The 25890-nt window shown below is 41.0% G+C and overlaps 1 protein-coding gene across 16 annotated transcripts in view; it reads right to left on the reverse strand.

The window, feature by feature from the left end:
- The window catches only part of FNBP1 (formin binding protein 1), a 134604-nt gene that overhangs the window by 36881 nt on the left and 71833 nt on the right, over window positions 1–25890 (reverse strand). For all 16 annotated transcript variants that reach the window (XM_070454559.1, XM_070454619.1, XM_070454593.1 and 13 more), the window contains 2 exons: window positions 21647–21709; window positions 21106–21210 (listed from right to left, as the gene is read on the reverse strand). In XM_070454559.1, the coding sequence (XP_070310660.1) occupies window positions 21106–21210; window positions 21647–21709 (168 nt within the window). The remainder of the gene's footprint in view (window positions 1–21105; window positions 21211–21646; window positions 21710–25890) is intronic.

Consider the following 25890-nt stretch of genomic DNA (forward strand, 5'->3'; position numbering starts at 1 on the left):
AGTCTGTCTAAAAATAGCAACTATTATCTTAAAGAGGTACAGTATTTCCATCCTCGGCAAGACCATCAGCTATTTTTTTTCATTCAAGTTCCCATTCTAAGAATAAAAGGTACAGCATCTTGTAGCAACATTACTGTGGGGCAGAGAGAAGTTCAAGGGTTTTTTTTTTTTTTTTTTAACGAGTCAGAGTTGCAGAATTTAGAGATAATATTCTAAAAAAGTCCAGAATGACCACAATGGCCTGAGGCCATAAGTCACAGAGATCTTTAAATAAGAGCTACACCACTTTCACTGTCAGTCAGAAAGACTGAATTTGAACTGTGGAATTTCTTTAACAAATCCTTGGGAATCTCCCCAAATAAATCCAAATTAGCCTAAGTATGCATCACTTAAGTGTGACTTCACTACTTGATAATTCTTAACATGGTCTTATCGACATCTGCTTCAAAGGTCAGAGTTACAGTTTCTAAATAAAGGAAACAATATTTTAGAAACCGAGCTGGAGCCCAATGCTTCTAAATCCTAATGGGTTTAAAGACAAAAATACTATAATCCATTTAGTTAGTTAAATTTAGATGATCAGCCTGGCCAAAATGTACAGCTACTTCCTGTTCAATTCATTAAGAAAAGAACACTGCTGGCTGAGTCTCAGTCGTCATAAACAGAGAAAATGGGCCATACTAAGGGATGTGTTTACTTTCATATGGGGAACGTGGTAGATTTTCTTACTATGTTATACCCTCACATCTTTTACCATTACTTCTTATGGCTTTTGACCTTTTAACAAAATGAGCAAATACAGACTGGTTCTACTCATATACATCAGTTCAGTTCAGTTGCTCAGTCGTGTCCAACTCTTCATGACCTCATGGACTGCAGCATGCCAGGCTTCCCTGTCCATCACCAACTCCCCGAGTTTACTCAAAGTCATGTCCATCGAGTCAGTGATGCCATCCAACCATCTCATCCTCTGTCGTCCCCTTCTCCTCCCGCCTGCAATCTTTCCCAGCATCAGGGTCTTTTCAGTTCTTCACATCAGATGGCTAAAGTACTGGAGTTTCAGCTTCAGCATCAGTCCTTCCAATGAAGATTCAGGTTGATTTCTTTTAGGATCGACAAGTTTGATCCCTATACCCTATACCCTAACTCGTATACATAATGAGATGTAACATGGCTTCTCTTGTGTGGCTCAAGGCCTCCAGAGCATGCCCACCCAGTAGCTGTGGAATGAGGGACCTTGGGCTTTCCAGGTGGCACTAGTGGTGAACAACCGCTTGCCAATGTAGGAGATGCAGGTTCGATCCCTGGATCGTGAATTTCCCGTGGAGAAGGGCATGGCAACCCACTCCAGTATCCATGCCTGGAGAATCCCATGGAGTGGGGGAGCCTGGCAAGCTATGGCCTATAGGGTCCCAAAGAGTCAGACATGACTGAAGCGACTGAGCATGCATGCAGGGGGATCTCAGTTCCTGGACCAGGGATCGAGCCTGTGTCCCCTGCATTGGCAGGCAGATTCATAACCGCTGGGCCACCAGGCAAGTCTACTGAGATATATTGATTTTTTTAACATGTCCTCAGTCTTCTCAGAACTGTATCCATTTGATGTTCCTTAAATGACAAACTATTTACTGCAGCAGAACTCAGAGCTTTGAAAAGTCATTTTTTCCCTTGGCTTGAAGTATGGAGTATAACAGCTTAGAAAGGCCCTCCTTGATTACCAAAAATTGGGGGAACACAATGGAGAGGGTTTCATCAGTCATAGCTCCAACAGCAGTAAGTATCCTCTGGAGAAGCTGGACTTTCAATATTTTATTTCATTATCATCATCATATTTTTCAGTCATTGAGTCGTGTCCATCTCTTTGTGACCCCATGGACGGCACCACACCAGGCTCCTCTGTCCTCCACTATCTCCCAGAGTTTGCTCCAATTCATGTCCATTGAGTCAGTGATGCTGTCTAACCATCTCATCCTCTGCTGTTCTCTTCTCCTTTTGCCTTCAATCTTTTCCAGCATCAGGGTCTTTTCCAATGAGTCATCTCTTTTCATAAGGTGGCCAAATTATTGAAGCTTCAGCATCAGTCCTTCCAGTGAATATTCAGGGTTGACTTCCTTTAGGATCGACACGTTTGATCTCATTGCAGTTCAAGGGACTCTCATCAAGAGAAGAAACCAATTGTATTTTAGGCCAGGAGGAAAAGGAAGGCTAAATCAAGACTGTATTCTGCATTTACTATTCTGCACCACAGCTAAGGCTGCCCATATTTATTATTCAATAGCCAGCACCTTGAAGCAGCTCCACTTAGGGGGCAGATGGCCTGACCATCAGCCCCGGAAACCAGCCCAAAGGGCACACAGGCTGGACTGGAGGCACAGCAAGACTGCGGCAGGGCACTTGGCTCTTGACTCACCCTCCTGCAAGCTACCTGAGCTGCTGACTTCATGTCACAGATAAAATTAAACTCACCACTTTAATAATCTGGGTTATCTGACCTCTCTCCGTCTTCATCAGTTCTTTCTTTTTTTCACCTGATTACAAAAATATGCTTGTGGTAACTAATTCAAATCTATAAAATGGTAAGGTTTAGAAAGCGAAAGTCCCTGCACATGCCACCTTCTGATAATCACTGGTAACACTGACATCAGGAGCTAGGTGACATGGAGAGGAGGTAAATTTCCTGGCGAAAGTTCCAGGAACAGAGCAGCAAGCATCACTAGACAAATGATACCACCAGGCACCAGTCAATAGCTGGCAGAGCTGGTGTGTCTCAGAGGCACCAGCAGCTCCGGCGATTGCAGCACCTTGCCTTTTGGATGTGGCCAGCTTAATGGGAAGAAACGCACACGTTTTCATGGCATACAAGGATATTACAACCCATTTCTTAGGTTGGTTGGTTGGTTTGGCTGTGCTGGGTCTTCACAGCTGTGCGGACTCTTTTCTAGCTGCAGCGAGCGGGGTCTGCTCTTCGGTGCAGTGTGCAGGCTTCTCATTGCTGTGGCTTCCCTTGCTGCGGACCACGTAGGACTCTTGGGCTCAGCAGTTGTGACTCAGTTGCCCTGCAGGATGTGGGATCTTCCCAGACCAGGGACAGAATCCACATCTCCTGTGTTGGCAGGTGGATTTTTTACCACTGAGCCACCAGGGAAGCCCTAGGTATTTTATTTTTTAAATTTACTAATTTTGCTGTACCACTCGGCATCTCAGTGCCCTGACCAAGGATCAAACCCATGCCCCCTATGATGGAAGCACAGAGTCTTAACCACTGGACCATCAGGGAAATTCCGATAGGTATTTTTGAGATCAGAAAAATAGCGCTCTTTTAAGAATCCCTGAAACTTCTAACTGCTAGACTGAATTTCTCTAAGATTTGTTAATGATTAGAAGCAAAACTGATTTCACCCTAGTCTTTGACTTAGCAATTCTACTTCTGTGGAATTTATCCTAACGAAATAATCTTCAATGTGCATAAAGATATCCACAAAGTATTGTTTATCATAGCTAATAATTTGAGACAAATGTCCAGTAATGTAATTGATTAATTATATGTCATACTATTGTGTAGCACCCTGCTTATTTAACCTATTGTATATACATCATGCGAAATGCCAGGCTGGAGGAAGTATAAGCTGGAATCAAGATTGCCAGGAGAAATACCAATAACCTCAGATATGCAAATGACAAAACTCTCAAGGCAGAAAGCAAAGAGGAACTAAAGAGCCTCTTGATGAAGGTTAAAGAGGAGAGTGAAAAAGCTGGCCTAAAACTCAACATTAAAAAAATGAAGATCATGGCATCCGGTCCCATCACTTCACGGCAAATAGATGGCGAAACAATGGAAACAGTAACAAACTTAATTTTCTTGGGCTCTAAAATCACTTCAGATGGTGACTGCAGCCATGAAATTAAAAGACGCTTGCTCCTTGGAAGGAAAGTTATGACAAACCTAGGCAGCATATTAAAAAGCAGAGACATTACTTTGCCAACAAAGGTCTGTATAGTCAAGGTTGTGGTGTTTTGAGTAGCCAAGTATGGATGTGAGAGTTGGACTATAAAGAAAGCTGAGCACCGAAGAATTGATGCTTTTGAATTGTGGTGCTGGAGAACACTCTTGAGAGTCCCTTGGACTGCAAGGAGATCCAACCAGTCAATCCTGAATATTCATTGGAAGGACTGATGTTGAAGCTGAAGCTCCAATATTTTGGCCACCTGATGCAAAGTGGAAACTCATTGGAAAAGACCCTGATGCTGGGAAAGATTGAAGGCAGGAAGAAAAGGGGGCGACAGAGGATGAGATGGTTGGATGCATCACCGACACAATGAATGTGAGTTTGAACAAGCTCCGGGAGATGGTGAAGGACAGGGAAGCCTGGCGTGCTACAATTCACGGGGTGGCAAAGAATCAGAAACGACTGAGAAACTGAACAGTAAGAAAACTGTGTGGCTTGGAAGAAAAAATAATTTGAAAGAGTATGGAATAAGGGAAAGTGAAAGCTATATATGATTTAAGTTTTCAAAGCAGTATTTATAAAATACCTTCATTATTATTTAAAAAAAAAACCCATTACTAATGATCACTTCTGAAAGTGATGAAGTTATAGTTTAGTTTGCTAAAAAGCTTGGTGAAAGAGGCAGATTCTATGCAGAATTTCAGAAACAGTGAAAGACTGAAGTAGTGTGGCTGTCTCTGAGGTACACACACACACACACACACACACACACACACACACACTGCTCTAAGTATAGTAGGCAGGGCATTAACAAAGGAAGAGAAGGACCTCTCTTTCTGGAGTAATGTTGTATGATAGATGGCGTTGTTTCAATTTCCCAGCAAACTGTTGCATCTAGAATATATTTTCAGTTCAAGACTAAGAATGCATTTAAAAATTCCTATTCAGACAGAGTGCTGTGAGTTTTTGTTGGAGGCTTCCAGACCAGGGGCTTGCCAAAACAATGAGCCTGTCTTTGATAAATTATAAGGCCAGCTAAAATACAGAACAGAGAAAAACTTCAAAATAAGTTAACCAAAGAAATATGCCTGAAGTATTCCAGCAATTTCCTGATTTTTTTTTTTTCTTAAACAGACTTACAACTTCTAGCCCTAGTATTGTAGGTTACTTTGGTACCCAGTCACTAAAATAGAAGGGAGAGAATATGGAAAGATAGCAAATGAGACCAGCATCTCAACCTCTCATGGGCCATTCACTTGCTAAGCAGTTTTTAAGAAAAGGCTTCTGTTTCCCTACACCCCAGTTGCCTTATTCAAAAAGCAGAATTAGAAGGTGAGCTACAATTTCTGCTGGAAGTGAAGCCACTGCTGATATAGTTTGTCTTGATGCTGGCATACCTCCAAGGTAAGCTGGTGAAAACAAACCCGGTATGAGCTCAGAGATCTCAGTCAAATATAAACCATGGTCTCCAAGACTTGATCCCCTCCTCCTCCCTGGTTTCTAACACATTATATTTGCAAGGGTCTTGAGTTTTTAGTTACAGCAGATTGACATTGATTATTTCTTTCTCTTCGCTTTTCCCCCTTAATGAATAATGTCACCCCAAAATATGACACTCATGAGGTTCCATATATGCACAGCTGATGAGAACAACTGAGATTCTGGAAAGTTAATGACTTAACTGTATGATGATAAACAATGATCATTGTTCTCTGTGGCTGTGGCATTATTGTGAAGAACAAATATAATGAAAGCACTATGGAATGCAGTTCTACAAAAGATACATTCCGTAGAAGAGTGAAAAAATTAATCATGTTATATACCCCAGGGAAAGAAATGAAATACCATGAAATCTGAGATACACACACACACACACACACACACACACGCTGAAATATTACTCAGCCATTAAAAACAATGAAATAATGCCATTTGTAGCAACATGGATGGACATGTTGAGATAATCACAGTAAGTGGAGTCAGAGAAAGACAAATATCATATGATATAACTTACATGTGGAATATTTTAAAAAAATGACACATATGAACTTATCTACAAAACAGAAATATACTCGCAAACATAGAAAACAAACTTATGGTTCCCAAAGGAAAAAGGTGAGGGGGATAAACTAGCAATTTGGGGTTAACAGATACATACTACTATATATAAAATAAACAATGAGGACTAACCGTATAGCACAGGGAACTATATTCACTACCTTGTAATAACTTATAATGGAATAGAATCTGGAAAAGTACACATACATACATATATATGGGCTTTCCTGGTAGCTCAGCTGGCAAAGAATCTGCCTGCAATGCAGGAGACCAGTTTGATTCCTGGGTGAGGAAGATCCGCTGGAGAAGGGCGAGGCTACCCACTCCAGCATTCTTGGGTTTCCCTGGTGGCTCAGCTGGTAAAGAATCTGCCTGCAATGCGGGAGACCTGTGTTCGATCCCTGGGTTGGAAGATCCCCTGGAGAAGGGAACAGCTAGCCACTCCAGTAGTCTAGACTGGAGAATCCCATGGACTGTATAGTCCATGGGGTCACAAAGAGTTGGACATGACTAAGCGACTTTCACTTTCACACACACACACATATATATACACACATATGTATCACTGAATCACGTTGCTGTGTACATGAAACATTATTAAAAAACTACACTTCGATTAAAAGAAAAAGAAATCTGAGGTGTTTGGTGAGCAGCAGCTGTTCATCCTCAACCCAAGTCACAAGAGATATTTCCTCTAGGATTCCCAGAGGAAAAAAATCTATCCCTTCTGAAGATATACTCATACAAAAGATAATAATATTAACAATCATAAAAGCACAAGGAAATAAACCACTGTGAGAGCTGACACAATGTGGAGAAAAACTAGCACCATGAAAACTTGAGTTAAGGGACTTCCCTGCTGGTCCATTGGTTAAGATTGCACATGGATGGAGGAGCGTGGTAGGCAATAGTTCATGGGGTCGCCAAGAGTCGGACATGACTGAGCGACTTCACTTCACTTTACTTCCAATGTAGGGGCCCAGGTTTGATCCCTGGTCAGGGAACCAAGATCCCACATGCTGAGTGGTGCAGCCAAATAAATAAAGTTACTGTTTAAAAAAAAAAAATCTTGAGCTAAAAGAACAATTTAAAGAAAATACAAAAGAAGAACATTTAAAAATGATTAAAGAAATAAAAGAATTAATAGAAATCATAAGAAAATGAGAGACACAGAATGAAAAGTTTCACACACATCTGAGTCCCAGAATTGACAATTAGAAAGAATGAAAAGACAGGTATATTTGCAGAGTTAACACCTGAGAATTTTCCTACACAGATGAAAGAAACAAATCCCCAATGAATCCCAGGCAGAGTAAATGAGAATCAAAAAGTCTGTACTTTGAAATAACATAGAGATGTCAAAACACCAAAAGAACGCCAAAACACCAAAAGAAACACAGAACACCAAAGGTAAAGATAAGGTCTTAGCGGATAGGGTGGACAGTCAAATACCCACAAAAGGAATGTTATTAAGTACTTAGTCAGCTTCCCAAGAGGAACAACCAAGGATAAAAGACAATGGAATGAGGTTTTCAAAATGTTTAGAGGAAAATCTTTGTCAGCTTAGAATTCTATACCTAACTCAACTATCATATTAGAACGCTGCTGCTGTTAAGTCACTTCAGTCGTGTCCAACTCTGCAACCCCATAGACAGCAGCCCACCAGGCTCCTCCGTCCATGGGATTCTCCAGGGAAGAACACTGGAGTGGGTTGCCACTGCCTTCTCCCATATTAGAGTGAGGACACAATAAAAACATTTCAGACAAATAAAGAACTTATGATTCACAAGTGAAAAGAAAGTGTTAGTCATAGTTGCTCAGCTGTGTCCTACTCTTTGTGACCGCATGGACTGCAGCCCATCAGGCCCCTATGTCCATGGAATTCTCCAGGCAAGAATACTGGAGTGGGTTGCCATGCCCTTCTCCAGGAGACCTTCCCATCCCAGGGATCGAACCTGGGTCTCCTACACTGCAGACAGATTCTTTACCATTTGAGCCACCAAGCCCATGTACCCTTATGGAAAAAAATGTGAACAAGATCACTCAGGAAGAAGGAAATTTAACTGAGACGGAAATAATATGCAAGAAGGAACAACACTAAGCCTGCCTGAGCACATGTCTATGCCTGTGTGGATAGATGGCGAAGATATGGCTGCCCCTTTTAGATTTTCCCTGGGGCCCAGCTCTCCTTATTGGACCCCTTGTATACACCAAGGCTTCACGTCAATTACTATTTATCATGTATCCCAGACCACTATCCCTGGCCAAGTTCTGTAGACAAGAGCAGTGGTTAACAACAAAGAGCTCATTTACTATAATCCAGGAGTGAAATCATATGGTACACTGGCAGGAACACTGAATTCAAAAAGAATTCATTGAAATATGTATGCTTCAGTCTCAGCTCTCCCATATCCAGCAGGGCCACTTTAGGTTAATGGCAATTTAACATTGATAGCCTTACCTTTTTTTTATCTATATAGAGAGAAAAGAATTATGGTAAGGACTGAAATCCTTTAAGAAAAAATAAAACATGTTCCCAGTGTAAATTTTTTAAGCTGGTTCAATAGCATTTCACGTGGATCACACTCATTCTCCCATTTTACTCTTAATATCCTTCACAATCTGTTCTCACATCATCTCTCCAGGAGACCCTACTTAGCTCCCTGTTCTGTTAATATCATCAGCACGTTACCCTCAGTGCCTGTGATGAAATTCTCTTCATCTCAGAGGCTACCTCTCTGCTTTATCTATTCAATTTCTACCCATCCATCACACTCAAGTCCTGATTCTTCCTTCAGCTCTATCCCAACAATCTTTAATCCATGTAGGGCTTTCCCAGATGCTGAATCTATGAGCAACTTTTGAGCTCCTAGTATTTGCTGGTCACAGGACCAGGTAATTTGACATATGATGTACCTCATTATTTTTTTAATTATTTGGCTGCACCAGGTCTTAGTTGAGGCACATGGGATCTTTTAGTTGTGGCATGCAGAATCTTTATTTTTAGTGTGGCATGTGAATCCTTAGTTCTGACCAGTTTTCTGATTAATGATGGAACCCAGCTGGACCCCTGCATTGGGAACATGGATTCTGAGCCACTGGACCACCAGGGAAGTCCCTCATTAATAATTTTTAAACTAGTGCTGCTCTGAATATTTTCACCACGGGCGGCTTTGCATATATAAACATTATCTTATTCTGTAACTGAGTTTTCCTTATCTCTCCATTTCTTCGTTATCTGCTAACCAAGGCCCTTATGAAAGATATTCCTTTGTAACCTTACTGATGCTCTGAACTATTGGTTCAATAAATATCCTAGCAAATGCCTTGGATGTTTAAAATATACTTAATCAGGGACTCCCCTGGCAGTCCACTGGTTAAGACCTTGTGCTTCCACGGCAGGGAGTGCAGATTCAATCCCTGGCTGGGGAACTAAGATCCTACATGCTGTGTGGCATGGCCAAAAACAACAACAAGAATATAAAATAAAATATACTTAATTGATTCACAGTAGGTTGAAGGGAGAAGAACTAAGAAGAGTTCGAAGTAATCAAAAGAACCCCAACAGGGAAAATACAGATGACAGTAGTGTCAACTAATGAACTTGCATCCAAACATAGGCTCTGTTTTCCCATATCATGTTCTCAGCCAGCCCTTGAAGTGTATAATATTATCCTTATTTTACAGAGCAGGAAACAAGCTCAGAGATGAAGTAAATTGCATCACACCAGACCATTATCAAATGACAGGAACAAGATAAGAACACTTATCTGTGTGGAATAAGACACAGCTCCTGGCCAAGTTAGACCATTTACCACCAGTAAAAATTAAAACCTTTCATTAAATGACTTGCCATACAAAAGCCCTTAGAACAGTGAAGGGCACGATGGAAATGCCGAGAATTGAAGCTACACACACACATTCCCAAATAAGTCAGTACCATTTTTATTTAAATTCCTTTTATTTTATATTCATGTTCATATATGCATATAATGTGAGTGTTTGTATTCACTTTGTGTTTTATTCCATTCATTTTTACTTTCATATCTAGGGTATGGGAATGAACTATCATCCTCATCCTATTGCTATTTTGCATGTTTACTTAGAGGCTTGCTGTTAGGAGTACTAAAGCAAAGCTAACTTAGATCTTCATGTTAGCATTTTCATGTAAATCACATAATGTATACTGGAAATATTTCATTGAAGAGGCTCTTAAAAGTATTTATTCTTTTTTTTGGGGGGGGGGGGCATGCCACACAGCATGCAGGATCTTTCCAAACCAGGAAGGACCAGGGATCAAACCCGTGCCCCTTGCAGTGGGAGTGCAGAATTCTTAACTGTTAGGCCACCAGGGAAGTCCTAAAAGTATTTAGTCTTTACACAAATTCACTTTGGGCAGCACCCCCACCCCCAACATTTCTGATACTGAGATTTTGACTTTCCTGTTTCTTTTTAAACGTTTATTTACCCAAACTCCATTTGCTGAGCAAAAACCACTTATTTCCAAAGCAAATAAGCAAAAATTAAGGTCAACAACATAGAGACTGTAGTAATCACTAGCAAATGAACAAAAACTGGGAGCTGGGAGTTGAATGCAACTTTAAGAGTATCTGGTATGTGAAACATTTAACCACAGTAAATAATTTTATGTTTTGACACTTCTATCACAAATTCAATTTTTAAATATTGAGTGTAGCCTTAAAAAAAAAACTTCATCATGATACTATTCATTTAAGATATAGATCAAAGTCGTGTCCCATTTCCAAATACAAATACATTTATTCTACATTTAATAATTTGGGAGAATTTCCATTAAACTCCATTTCCCATGGGAAGCATCAAAAGAAGGAAACACATCCATTATTACTCAGGACAAATATTAAAGCATCAAAACAACTGAAACCGATGTTCATTCAATACAGGTTCACTGAGAAGCAAAATAAACAAAACAAACTCTACAGATATGATTGCTTACAGGACAGATGTAAACAAGAGGGTAACAAAAGTGACTTTTTTGGGCATCTTTGATTTAAACACTGATCTTCTTTTAAAGAATAGTTACAGCAACGATATCCATTTTAAATTCTATACATTTTCTCTTGTTGCAAACAAAACAAATTTTAAAGTAAAAGATCAAGCTGCCGTTGCAAAATTTGTTTCCTGCATTCATGCTAACCACTTCCTCTTTTGGAAAAAAAAAATTGTTTTCTAAATTGTTACAGTGAACAATCCCTTCAGATAACCAGGCAGACATTTGTTATAAAGCAAATGTGGGGAAAGTGCTAAAGATATTCACATGTTTAATAAAGATGTCAACCTTGTAGTTACAGCAAGGGAAGAGAAAAAAATTTAATAGTACAATTCCTTATACGTACAATGACTAAAGTAGTCATCTTGCTAGAGAATGTTTCCCCAAATGGTAAAAAAATTTAACACTCTGCTACTCAGCTGGCTTCAGTTAGAACAACTTTGCCCTGTTTATGCTTCACAGAGCCAGCATCTCTGATTCCAACTGAAGCCAACCTCCTAAGCTAGTAAATTTAACTTGCTTTATTAAGATAAGTATCAAACTGATAATCATTCAAAGTAAATTCCTTCATTCTTGCTTAATACTGACATAGATTCTTTACTAAAACTGTATTTTTCCCTTTAAGAGATTCTATTTTGTAATATATGACACATAAAAACAGTACTTGTATATTTTATTGTAATTAGAAACATGAAGTTTTATCACATACTTCTTAGAATTCTACCTTAATTCATAGATGACTCAGTGTCTTATTCTATAATACTTCATGATAGGGGCATTGATGAAGAATTTAAAAGCTAATAATGTTCAAAGTCAAATATTTTTAGAAGCTGTAATATCACACAAAAATGGAATGCAAGCTTCCTAAGAAATGGATACACTGTTCTAAGGGCTCATGGTCAGCATTTTAATCTAATATAACTTTAAAAAAATTTCCTTAAATCAGGTGATACAAGAAAACTCATGATTAGGCCAAATAAGGCAACTTCTCACATGGTATAGAGAATTCTTCTGGTTAGTCAACACTCAGAATTGCAATGAATTCAAATTAAGAAGGCAACTTAACCGTTAGATGGCAAACAACCGCCTAGAAAACGAAGACGTTGGCAGTCAAAGAATCAGACAAGTTAAACAACACTAGACCTGTATAAGAAAAGGAGAAACTGATGCCAGAGTTTAAAAACCATACCTCGAACTCACTAACCATTTCTTCAGCTACTTGTAACCAAATGAACTGCAGTTTCTGTTAAACAATATCTTATTTTGCATTTAGAAATTATGTAAGAGCCTACAGTCACAAGGCGAGGGCGAGCTGGAGAAAGGGAATTATTCATGGCCTGACATGGATGAACTCAGTTTAATGCATGCATTTAGAAAACACTGTGCTCTCTGTTCGGGAATATTAGTCCACATTCCATTCATTTTGATAACCTTTTCCTTTTCATCCCAGCGCCGCACTAGCCAGCTGCAGCGTTATCAGGAAGCAGAGATTAGGCACCGCTTCCCTTCCACGTCTGTCTAGCGTGTTATTACTCCAAAGCATAGGGACAGATAAAAACCGACTTTAATGTGTTTGTCACCAGAATGGCATTCAAGAAGTACTTAGGGAACACGTGGGAAAATTCACCATACAGTCCCTGAATATTAGGAAGAGAGTGAAAGGCGAATTCCTTAAGGTCAAGGAGGCAGTGATTCCATGACGGTATCTGTGTCAACCCCACACCTGGCCAGGATGTAGGCCAGAGATAATGGCTGAGGGGATGAATCAATGGATGGGAACACTTCACAGATCAGGAATTTTGTCAACAAAAGGAGATGCTACTAACACAATGATATAAAGCAATCATCCCCCAATTAAGACATAAAGTTAAAAAATGGTAACCCTCCCCCCACAAGAAAATATGACACAAATGAACTTATCTGTGAAACAGAAACAGACTCACAGTTTAGAAAACAGACTGGTGGTTGCCAGGAGGGAAGGTAGGTGAGGCAGGGATGGACTGGAGGGTTGGGGTTAGCAGATGCAAACGATTATACAGAGGATGGCTAAACAACAAGGTCCTACTGTATGCAAGGGGAGAATTATTCAGTATCCTGTGATAAACCATATGAAAAAGAATGCATGTATATGTATAACTGAATCATTTTACTGTACGGTAAAATTTAACACATTATTAACCAACTATATATCCATAAAACAAATTTAAACAAGTTTTTTTTAAAAAATGAGAATAAGGGACTCCCCTAGTAGTCCAGTGGCTAAGGCTTCCGGCTCCCAGTGCCTGGGGAGCCTGGGTTCGATCCCTGGTCAGGAAACTAGTTCCCACATGCCACAACTGAAAAGATCCCACATACCACAAAGGAGATCCTGGCCGCAACAAAGCCCCAGCTCAGCCAAATAAATAAAAAAAAAAAAAAAAAAAAAATGAGAATAAGACCATGAAATCCTGATTCCATTAGAATTCTCTGGAAAAAAAAAAAAGTATGGAGCAACTCATTTGGGGGGCCTATGTTTACATAGAAATAGACAAATTTGGAGTTTAGTTGGATTAAGAACTATACCAAATGAAAGGAAACTGCAAGAAAGACATTACTAGAAACATTTTTATAAAAATAAATTAATGGCTACTTAGAATTCTGATTCTTCACAAGTAATCTCCAAACTGTATAAAAGCTTGAAATATTGACTCCATTAAAAAGTAGTCTTGGGACTTCCCTGGTGGTCCAGTGGCTAAGGCTCCCTGCTCTCAATGCAGGGGGCCCAAGTTGCATCCTTGGTCAGGGAACTAGGTCCTGCATACTGCAACTAAGAGTTTGCACGCTGCAACTAAAAGATCAAAGATCCTACTTGCTGCAACTAAGACCCAGCATGGTCATATACATAAAGATTAAAAAAAAATAGTGTCCTGTTCACTTCTTTATACACTGTACTCTTCCACCATCCCCCCAAAAAATCAAGACTATCTGAAGAGTTTAATGGTGACAATGAACAGTGGTCCTTTGGTACCATGTCCACTCTGATGGCCCTGGTACTGGGCTTCTGAGAGATGGGGCCACAGAGAGCTGGGCTCTCTGTACTTCTAAGGCTAACCTTTATAAATGTGTGACTTGGAAATGATAATATTCCAGTTGCCTAGGCTTTTCCCATCACACAACAATGTTTCAATAGTAGTGATGAAAATTTTAAAAGCTCAGCCACATAGTAATTAAAAGTGTAGCAAAAAGCTTTACTGAGGTAAGTAGAGATAACTGTATAATTATATACATACATACATATGTATATGGCTATCCAGGTGGGTCAGTGGTAAAGAATCTACCTGCCAAGCAGGAGTCACAGATTATATCCCTGGGTCAGGAGTTCCCAGGATCCCTGGGTCCCCTGGAGAAGGAAATAGCAACTCACTCCAGTATTCTTGCCTGGACAATCCCATGAGCAGAGGAGCCTGATGGGCTACCATCCGTGGGGTCGCAAAGAGTCAGACACAGTTTAGCAACTAAAGCACCACCACCACCATATGCTAGAGAGAAGCAAGTCTGTTTTTAAAATAAGCTAAAGATTTGGGCACTTTACAAAAAAAAAGGTTATTATAACTGGCACATAATAGCATATGAAAAAATGCTCAACATCATTTTTCATCAAGGAAATACAAAGGTAAATTAAAGACACTACCAGAATCCACTCCATACTCATCAAAAAGGCTGAAATAAAAGGACTGAGACTACCAACCCTAGATGCGGGTGAGGAGCAGCTGCTGAAGGGGTGTCCACCGGCAAAGCCACCTTGTCAAGGTCTGACAGCACCTGTGACTCAGGGTTCCACCTCAGGCACGCTTAACTGAGCAGGAGGGGAGACCGTGTCTGCCAGCTGAGATGCACAGAAATGCTCATGCGAGCTTTGTTCTTAATCTGGCCTCAATACGGAAACAATCCAGGCATCTACCAACCCGAGAACGGATAAACTATACATCCGAGCGATGGACACCACACGGCGACACACACCTCCCCCGCTGGTGACGAGAATACGAATCTCACAGACGCCACACTGAGTTAGAGAAGCTAGGCGGGAGAATACGGATGGTGTAACTTGTATGAAGTATAGAAACAGGCTAAACAAAGACATGTCACATGCCAGGACAATAGTTTATTACTATAATAACTTTGGGTGGGGGTAGGGTCCCAGGGAGACTGCTGGGGTCCTAGGAACATCCCTTATCTGGGGTCCCAGCACACAATTTCATTTATATGCAAAAACTCATTGAGCTGTCCACGTAAGACGTGGCCACACTATGGTATGCACATCGCACCTCAATAAATACCCATTTGAAAAGGTCTAGGGACCTCCCTGCGGTCCAGTGGTTACGACTGGACACAGGGGACCTGGGTTGGCTTCCTCATGCCAGGGAGCAGCTGGGTGTGGGCACACCTTACCTACTGAGCCCACACACTCTGGAGCCCACCGCCACAACCAGAGTCCATGCACCTCAACGAAACACACTGCGTGCCCCAACCACAACCCGATACAGCCAAATAAATAAAACATCTTTCAAGTCTAAAAGGACACATATCATGTGGCAAAAGTGACCACCCCTGAGAAGGGTCTGGGAAGGGGAGGGCTGGACAGCAGAGAATACTTCACCTTATCCTCAGTGCTTCAATTACCTTTTTTTACATGAGACTCCTATAGCTGAGTGAGACATAATAAGGTTTGATTGTTCCGTGTTCCCTTGCAGTCCCTCGACCTCTCAATATTACAAGACAGAGAGTAAGGATTATCTTTCCCATCTCTTTAGAAGGGAGGGAAAAATTCTGGTTTCCCTTGAACATGTAGGTCACAAGCCACAAGATGACCTGTTCCACTCTATACTGGTTCTCTGACAAACCCAGCTCCACTCATTTCAAATCACTACAGCTCATTTCAAGTTTTCAAATTCAAAACTTTCTGATAGCAGCCTCTTGGCAAGGGAAAAGAGATTGCCTAGCTCCTTGAGATTTCACCACCAATAAAAACCATTCCATTGAACTGACTTTCTTTCCCCATCATTCTTCTAAGGAACATGGCATGCTCACAACATCCAAATATGTTCACTAGCCCAGAGATAAGAATTCCAGTGGGTTTTTTTTTTTAATGTCTATTTCTACATATAAATTTATACTTAGTTAAACTGGGCACCTCAAGGCTAACACATGACCTCTTGTAAGCAAAGGATGAAACACCTGGCCACACATACTCATGGTGAACTCAAAGCCACAGTGTGGGCTGGGCTAGATCTAGGCAGTGTGAACACAGAGCCAGTCTCTCTGTGGACCATTAACCTCCCCAAAGGAAAAGAAAATCAGGCTCCCACCCAGATCCTACGCAGCTTAGAAGATGCATCATGCACATACAGTTCCCATGGACAGTGTCATCAAACACAAGCGCAATTTAGGAAAGTCCGCCCTACTCGAGGTGGGAGCAGCGACAGTATCTTTTTAAACACAGGCTTATCATCCCAAGGGCTGTGGAGCTGACTGCCGGAAAAAGGAGGGGGAGTCACCGCGAAGACAACTGGGTAATTGAATCATTTGCAGAAACTGGAGGAAAAGACATTTATATTAGATCCGAAGACTCTCAGAAGTCAATGTGGGAAATCACATTAAGTGTCCCTAAGAACTGAAACACTGCATCCTTTCAGCTTGATCCTGACAAGAAGCTTCATTGGTGACAGATAATGCCAAAACGAATACAACAATCAAATCATGGCTTTGCTTTGGGGAAATTACAGTGCTTCAAGTCACACTCCTAAGGAGAATAACTTAAGAATTCCAATGTTTATTTATTTTTAAAATGTGAAGTTCCCTAGTTTGTGTCAGGAGAAGCACAGTTATTGTTGTTCTTATTATTTTTTAAGTATTTATTTATTTTATTCATTTGGCTATTCCAGGTCTTAGTTGTGGCACACGGGATCTAGTTCCCTGACCAGGAATTGAACCCAGGCTCTTTGCAGCAGGAGCACTGTCTCAGCCACTGGACTTCCAGGCATGTCCCAGAATTCCAACATGAGACAGTGCATGTCCTTATATAAGAAATATGTCCTTGTATAAGAAATAACAGTGCATCCTTGGAAATATTAAAATAGTCGAGAAGAGCAATTCAGTTTGGTAGTACCTTTGAAAAGTCCCAAAGCTGCAACCGGACCTAGAAATTGTGCTTTTGATACATTAACTCTCTTGGACCCGACCCAAGGGAGGAAAACTAGAGTCACCCTGGAAAAATTTTCAATCACAAAGGACCAGAACTCACCCAGCAGGTGTGGAATCCCTAACCCCAAGTGGGAAATTCAGAATGATGTGGTCCTGGCCTGGCTGTGATCCAGGAAAAGACAGCTGCCTGGAGAACCCACTTTAAATGTGGACCAGAGTGGAAATTCCAAGGAACACACATTTATAATCACACACACTGTCTTCTCAATCTCACAGGTTTTTCTGCTTGTGACTTCTACCTTCTTATGTGATCCTAACCCTAACCCTAATTATAAGGCAAATATAAGGCAGTGATGTTGGTATAGGAGGATTGCCAGTCTATATGCAATTTTTCATACTCAATTAATATTTGGAAGCAATCATGGGTAAGCCTTTACATGTCATGAGATCTTAACTAACACAAAGGTGAAGTACACCTGAAACTAATATAATATTGTAAGTCAATTATACTTCAATTTTTAAAAAAAGGAAGAAAAAGGCTAAAGATTGCAAATAGTGATGGACTCAGTGGCTTCAAGAAGTACTACAATGTGCATTCCGTGAGCGCTCAAGAAAAGCTGGGACTATGAACGCAAAATCTGGAACGATATTTCCACCTGTGTAAAAACAACAGGTAAGTGCAGGAAACTACATGTGGGATCAGATTTTTCATTTTGCAGAAAGTGAATGCTTTCAAGGACAATAAAGAAATTAGGTCAGTAGTTAGAAACTCCCACTATAAAGTATTACAAAATATTTAAGAAACTTAATTTCCTCTCACATATATTATTTAGAAAATAAAAAGGAATACTCCAAAACTAATAAAGCAAACTAGAACAGCCAAGAAAGAAAAATCACAGGTTTCTATTTCAATGAACCAGAAAAACATCTACTTCTGCTTTATTGACTATGCCAAAGTCTTTGTGTGTATCACAACAAACTGTGGAAAATTCTTCAAGAGATAAGAATACCAGACCACCTGACCTGACTCCTGAGAAATCTGTATGCAGGTCAAGAACAGTTAGAATTGGACATGGAATAACAGACTGGTTCCAAATCAGGAAAGGAGTACGTCAAGGCTGTATATTGTCACCCTGCTTATTTAACTTATATGCTGAGTACATCATGAGAAATGCTGGACTGGATGAAGCACAAGCTGGAATCAAGATTTCCGGGAGAAATATCAATAACCTCAGATATGCAGATGACACCACCCTTATGGCAGAAAGTGAAGATGAACAAAAGAGCCTCTTGATGAAAAGTGAAAGAGGAGAGTGAAAAAGTGGGCTTAAAACTCAATATTCAGAAAACTAAGATCATGGAATCTGGCCCCATCCCTTCATGGCAAATAGATGTGGAAGCAATGGAAACAGTGACAGACTTGATTTTCTTGGGCTCCAAAATCAGTGTAGATGGTGACTGCAGCCATGAAATTAAAAGACACTTGCTCCTTGGAAGAAAAGTTATGACCAACCTAGACAGCATATTAAAAAGAAGAGACATTACTTTGCCAACAAAGGTCCATCTAGTCAAAGCTGTGGTTTTTCCCATAGTCATGTATGGATGTGAGAGTTGGACTATAAAGAAAGCTGAGTGCTTAAGAATTGATGCTTTTGAACTGTGGTGTTGGAGAAGACTCTTGAGAGTCCCTTGGATAGCAAGGAGGTCCAATCAATCCATCCTAAAGGAAATCAGTCCTAAATATTCATTGGAAGGACTGATGCTGAAGCTGAAACTCCAGTACTTTGGACACCTGATGTGAAGAAAAGACTCATTGGAAAAGACCCTGATACTGGGAAAGATTGAAGGTGGGAGGAAAAGGGGACAACAGAGGATGAGATGGTTGGATGGCATCACCAACTCAATGGACATGAGTCTGAGTAAGCTCCAGGAGTTGGTGATGGACAGGGAAACCTGGCATGCTGCAGTCCATGGGGTCACAAAGAGTCGGACATGACTGAGCAACTGAACTGAACTGATTTCAATAAACATCGATGCAAGATCTCAAGTAAAATGTTAATAATGTAAATTCAGCTCTGTATTTTAAAAAAATACATCAAAATCTAGTTACACTAGTCCCAGGAATGCTAATTTGGTTCAATATAAGAAAATTTAATAATGTAATCTGTCCATTAATAGATTAAAGGAAACAGAAACCTCTTGGCAAAATAGGAAAAGAAGGGAAATCCCTCACCCTGATAACGGCTTATTATAATCATGTTTAATGGGGAAACATTTGAAGCACTCTCTTTATCTAGAATGAGATAAGGAAATCCACAATAACTGCTTCTGCCAGCATAAAAGAGGTCATAACCAGCAGAGCAAGATAAGAAAAATAAATAAAAAGGCATAAAGACTGAAAAAGAAGAAACAAGACTGTCATTATTTACCTTTGTTACGACTGTTTCTATGGAAAACCCCAAAATAGAAATAAAAAGAGAGTTTATTAGCAAGGCATCTGGCTCTAAAATGAATATGCAAAAGTTTTATGTTCATTTAACCTCAAATTTTTTTTAAAAATAAACTTTGGGTCCTTCTATTTTAATTGAATAACATATTAAATACTTTGGGGAATTAACACTTTATGAAAACTTATGGTAAGTTTATGGTAATTTATGGTACCTTTTGGGGCCTCTCAGGTGGCTCAGTGTTAAAGAATCTGCCTGCTAATGTAGGAGACTCAGGTTCAAACCCTGGATAGGAAAGATCCCCTGGAGGAGGAAATGGCAACCCACTCCAGTATTCCAGCCTAGAGAATTCCGTGAACAGATGAGTCCAGTGGGTGGCAGTCCATGGGGTTGCAAAGAGTCAGACACGACTGAGAGACTGTCACGTTACTATGAGCATGGTAATTTTACCAGCAAATGAATATATCTTTTGGTAAAGTAAATATCCCCATTCAAGATCAAATATAGATATTAACAATGTGTTTTCTAATATACTAGGTAATTTTAGAGGAAGGCATACTAATCTATGCCTAGACTTTGAGCAAGGAATTTGGCAGAATTGGGCAAATAACCAAATACCTAATTTACACTATTTTCCAAGCAAATTCATCTCCAAATAATCTGGCAAAAAGTGAAAGAAATCTACGAAAACGCAGTGTTTTTCCCCATGTAAAAGCATGAAGCTATGAATGCCAAAACAGCCCTGGGCAGTCAGGAATGAATACGGTTCTTTAACAGCCTAATTTTGTTTACACTCATATTGATGACTTTTATAAAAAGAAAATTTAGCTTCTAGGGAAAAAACACACAGGGAACCACAAGAAGACACAGTACAAGCTTTATAATAATATTCCTAATTGCCAACAACACAAGTCCATTTTGGGAAAAGCTTTGGAGAGGACCTCCCAATGCAAGCCTTGGGTTACAACCTGTTAGCAACCTGAATGAGTCCATCAGAACTCTGGCCACTAGTGTGAGTCTCTTTATCTCTTTATCAGAAACAGTGCCAGCAGCCAAGCTCTTTCAGATGACGCTGGGCGGTCTGCTCCAGCTTTTAAGAGGTCGATTTTTTTCTTTGAAAAGCCATTAAGACAGAACCACAGTCTGCAGAAACCACCCCCAAGATAGGTTCATGGTTTGTCTCCACGGTAATCGTCCTGGTGACTAAAGAAATCAACACACTGTTCAAATCATAACACTGAGGATTTCCCCAAATTTTAGATCCCCCCCAGCCGCCTACTAATACCCCACACCCCAAGTTGACATGAAACGAAAATAATTCCAAGTTGAGTGGCCTTTTGTGGCTGCATCAAAAAGAAGAACTTGGGGACCAGCAGTCTGGGAGGATACCGTGACAAGCGTTAAAAGGGGAAATGAAAAAAAAAGACTCTCGCTTTCACCTTACCTTTTCAACATCTGCTTTCGTAACATTTATGTCAGCATCCATTTTCTCAAAGTACTGCTGGGCTCGGTCGGCCTCTTTGCAATCCCGCTCAAAACGTCTTTTACTCTAAGAGCAGAGGAAGATGGTGACAGGGAAAGTGGTTGTTACTGAAACCATGAGATTACTATATGAAGATGTAATTGTATCATAATTTTATTGGCATTCCCTGATTCCCCCTCCCCAAAAGCATTGTTTTCTGAACTGATTTGTTCCATGTCATCACTTCAGGAAGTTATTTTAAAATCTGCCTTTATTTCCATCCAAACTGTCTAATCTTTGTCCTTCCCTATGATTTTTAGAAAAAAGGTTCCACTTGGGCTCTTTGGGGCTCAACATTTTACTTCCAGTAACAATCTCTAGAAATCAATTAAATTCAAATTGTAAAAAATCTCTAAAGACGTTAGGGTCTCTGTTTTGTACTTAGTGTTGATTCAAACTTAAGTTAAATTCAGATCAGAAAAATCTGTAGAGACATTTCTTGAGCGGTTGGTTTTTCACTTACTGATTCTAGTTGCTTCCAGCACGTCTCTATGTGCTGCTGTGCCTTCCGTCCATCGTGAAAGTGCTGGGGGGGGCAGAGACACACCCATGATTAGTACTCTGTCTTTCTCACATTAAGACTTGACAAAAAATTCACCCACTCCAAGGATATTTAAATATTGAATATCTGGCCCATGTGCTCGGAAGAAATGTAAGACTTAAAAAATAAATGAGAAATGAAAACAGTAATAAGTCAATGGTCGCAGAGTTGCATCTCAGACTTTAGCTATAATAATACTGAATGCTAAGAGTTATTTATGCTACTTGTGAAAATGACAGGAATGCTTTACAAAGATGGCAATCAGATCTTTATTTTTAATCGCTCTGAGATGTAATTCATATACCATACGATTCACCCACTGAAACTGTTCAATTCAATGGGCCTTAGTCTAGTCACAAAATAGGCAACTCTCATCACAATCGACTTTAGAACATTTAAAAAAATTCTCTGAACTGGAAACAGAACTGCCATATGACCCAGCAATACCACTTCTGGGCATACACACCGAGGAAACCAGATCTGAAAGAGACACGTGCACCCCAATGTTCATCGAAGCACTGTTTATAATAGCCAGGACATGGAAGCAACCTAGATGCCCATCAGCAGACAAATGGATAAGGAAGCTATGGTACATATACACCATGGAATATTACTCAGCCATTAAAAAGAATTCATTTGAATAAGTTCTAATGAGATGGATGAAACTGGAGCCCATTATACAGAGTGAAGTAAGCCAGAAGGATAAAGAGGATACTAACACATATATATGGAATTTAAAAAGATGGTAATGATAACCCTATATGCAAAACAGAAAAAGAGACACAGATGTACAGAACAGACCTTTGGACTCTGGGAGAAGGCGAGGGTGGGATGTTTCAAGAGAACAGCATCGAAACATGTATATTATCTATGGTGAAACAGATCACCAGCCCAGGTTGGATGCATGAGACAAGTGCTTGGGGCTGGTGCACTGGGAAAACCCAGAGGGATCAGGTAGAGAGGGAGGTGGGAGGGGGGATCGGGATGGGGAATACATGTAACTCCATGGCTGATTCGTGTCAATGTATGACAAAACCCACTACAATATTGTAAAGGAATTAGCCTCCAACAAATAAAAATAAATAAAAATTAAAAAATTCTCTGGTCATACCTCTGCCACCCCACCCTCCCAAGGCATGTGCGATCATAGTGCTTCAACCGGAGATCGAATCCTCACCCCATGCATTAGAAGACAGAGTCCTAACCACTGGATTGCCGGGGAAGTCCCTTGAACATTTGTATCACCTCAGAAAAAATGCTGAACTTCTTAGCTGTCACCTCCCATCTTCCCCAGCCCTAGGCAAACACCACGCCACTTCCCATCTGTATAGATTTGCTTATTCGGGATATTTCATACGAATGGAATCGTACAATATTAAATCCTTTGTGACATCACACTTTCAACATTTCTTAATTTTCACTTAGCCTAACGTTTCCAATGATCACACATATCAGTACTTTATTCCTTTTATTGCCACATGGCAATTTTTTGGGTGACCCGTTCCCAGTTTGCAGCTATTATGAATAATGCTGCTGCAAATACCTGTCTAAGTTTTGGGTGGGTAGATGGTTCCGTAACTTATATTTTCTTAGACTTAAATTCACCTCCCTGCCATCTGCAAAGGCCCTGTGGCAGGTTTGTGCTTGGTGTTGACCATCAGGGACATCAAAGAGTCAGACCAAAGTGAGTCTCAGGAATGTGAGGACATGGGGTCAGAGAAGAAAGGTGCAGCCTGTGCAAAGTCTTGTAAGCTTTTTGTCTGCATGACCTGGGAAGTCGGGGATGTCACGCAAGAATGTTCCAGGTGGGAGTCCCTCTCTAACCCTGGAAATGATGGACGCTTGGACCCTGGGGCAGCAGTGCAGGTGTTGACAGAGGCTCAGATTCTGGGTGTCCTTTGATCGAGAAAATTACCAATAAATCAGATCAGATGTGGCCTGTGAGACACAGAGAGGTCAGCGTGATTCCAAGGATGTTCTGACCTGCATGGACCACATGCACAAAAGCACCTTCCCCCTGGTTTTGTTAGACTTGACGGGTTCTGGCAGATCAGAGAGCGGGAATTTCCACCTGCACCGCCGCTAGGACGCAAAGAGCTGACAGGTCTTTTGACCAAAGGCCACAGCTCCAGCCTGGCAGTGTCCATAGCTCATCTCTGAAGTTCCTACAAGGCTTCCCTACCCTTTGAGACCCAGGGCCATGGCCGCTCCCCACTGTGATCAGCCCGGGGTGGGGTGGGGTATCACTCCATCCCTTAGCTCTTCCTGAATCCTCTCCACGAGTGCTAAATGGTCCTTTTAATAAATGACCGTCCTCAGACGACTAGGCGTGAATGTGCTGTCTGTCTTCTGGCCGAGGAGTTAAGTTCAGCTGGGAGGGGTGTGTAGTGGAGGAGGGAGGCGAAAGGGTGGCGGGCGTGGAGAGGTCTCCTCGGTACTCACAGCCTTTTCTCTCACCTCATCAGAACCTATGGCTTAGCCCAGATACACAACGTAACTGACCCCGGGAGGCCAGCGAGGAGGAGACAAAAATCAGACTCTTTTTTTTTTTCTTAAAGAACAGTGTTCCTTTATAAGGGAATGTTTTCTTGTCTCTCTTCGGAGGTCACGTTTCACCATTTTAAGTGCCTCTTGACAGCAAGGTTTACCCGTCTAGCAATTTTTTTCTTGGTCTGGAGGAGCCCCGTGGGGCTTCGTATTTTGAGTCTCATAATAGACAGAGGGATATGACAGAAAAGAGATGGATACGACCAAAAAGAGATGGAGTCGAAGGTAGGCATAAACAAGATAAGAAAGGATGGGCTTTAGGGAGGCGTAAGATGAGCCGAGAGCAGAATTGAGGCGCTTTGAGGGGAAGTACAGAATGTGAGCGGGTTTTCTGAAAGCCACAGACGTCCCTTTAAAGAAGACGCGGGGGCGGGGGAGGACCTGGGGAGACAGAGGAATGAGGGGTCCGGGAGGGGGACGAAGGCTCAGCTGTGCCCCTCGGCCCCAAACTGTCCAGAGGACCAGCCCCGTTTCCTATGCAGGTCTCTGGTGTCCTACAGTTTGCTGAAAAGCTGTCCCCATTTCTCTCCAATCTTGCTTTGAGATTCAAAGACAGACACAAACAGAAAACCTCGGCACCCAGTTCAGAGCTGGGCTCTAAGCTTCTGCTCCAACTCGACAGCAGCTCTGAAATGAACGTTTTCACAAAACGAAAGCTCCCTCACAGCCAGCGCCGTCCTGACTGAGAGGAAACGCACCCAAAGAACGTGCAGAAGTGATGGATCCTGCACAGGAGAGGTGGATCGGGCTTCACCAGCAAAGGGATCGGCTCTGAAGACCAGTCTTCCAAAAAAGGCCGTGTTTTGGAAGCATGAGGGGATAATTCGATTGAAAACCTACTAGATAGTAAATTCTCTTGCCGATTCTTCATTTCCAGGTTGAATAATAGATACACATTTATTTTCAAGCACAGTGTGGACCCCAACTTTATTGATGAGCTTTTTCCCAGGAAGGGCTCCTGTTATAACACTCCCTGCCCCACCCCCCACCCCCTGCAACGCCAAAACAGTTATTCAAGAAGCACACTTGTGATTGCATTTCCTGTGGCTTAAGAGAGAGGAAAAAAAATTAGTGTCACTGATTTTTCTAGTCTTTCTTGCCTAGTATGTGTTCTCCAAAATGGATTTGCCTAAAAGACACAAAAACCCTGCGCTGGCTGATCCCTTAGGAAACCAGTGGATGGAACAAAAGCCCTTCTGATGGTTCGGAGCATCCCATGACCTAAATAGCAGCGGCCCTTTGTAGCCAGCTAGATCTTCCCTCCTTTAATGGCTTTATTTCAACAGTTGCAAAGTTAAACAAACCAACCAGCTTGCCAGATGTGTTTCTTGTTTATTAACAAACAATGGTCAAACATTTCTTCGCGGGGCAGTGACCAAGTGTGGATCTAAAAAGTGTGCCTCCAAGCTCTAAATAAAGATGAATTGTTCTCGAGAAAAAAGATAATAGGCACTTCTTTTGGAGCCACGGAGTGAAGTCATCACAGCTCTTTGCTCCTATCAGAGGAGAGACAGGAAATGCCATCTCTAGAGACCCAGGGGAAAAAAAAAGCTCTTTGCTTTCTCCTGTAATAAGATGCTTTAGTTTCTCTTCCAACATAATAATAGACCTTTTTAAAT

This window comes from Odocoileus virginianus, chromosome 2 (assembly GCF_023699985.2).
Source record: "Odocoileus virginianus isolate 20LAN1187 ecotype Illinois chromosome 2, Ovbor_1.2, whole genome shotgun sequence".
Taxonomy (NCBI): domain Eukaryota; kingdom Metazoa; phylum Chordata; class Mammalia; order Artiodactyla; family Cervidae; genus Odocoileus; species Odocoileus virginianus.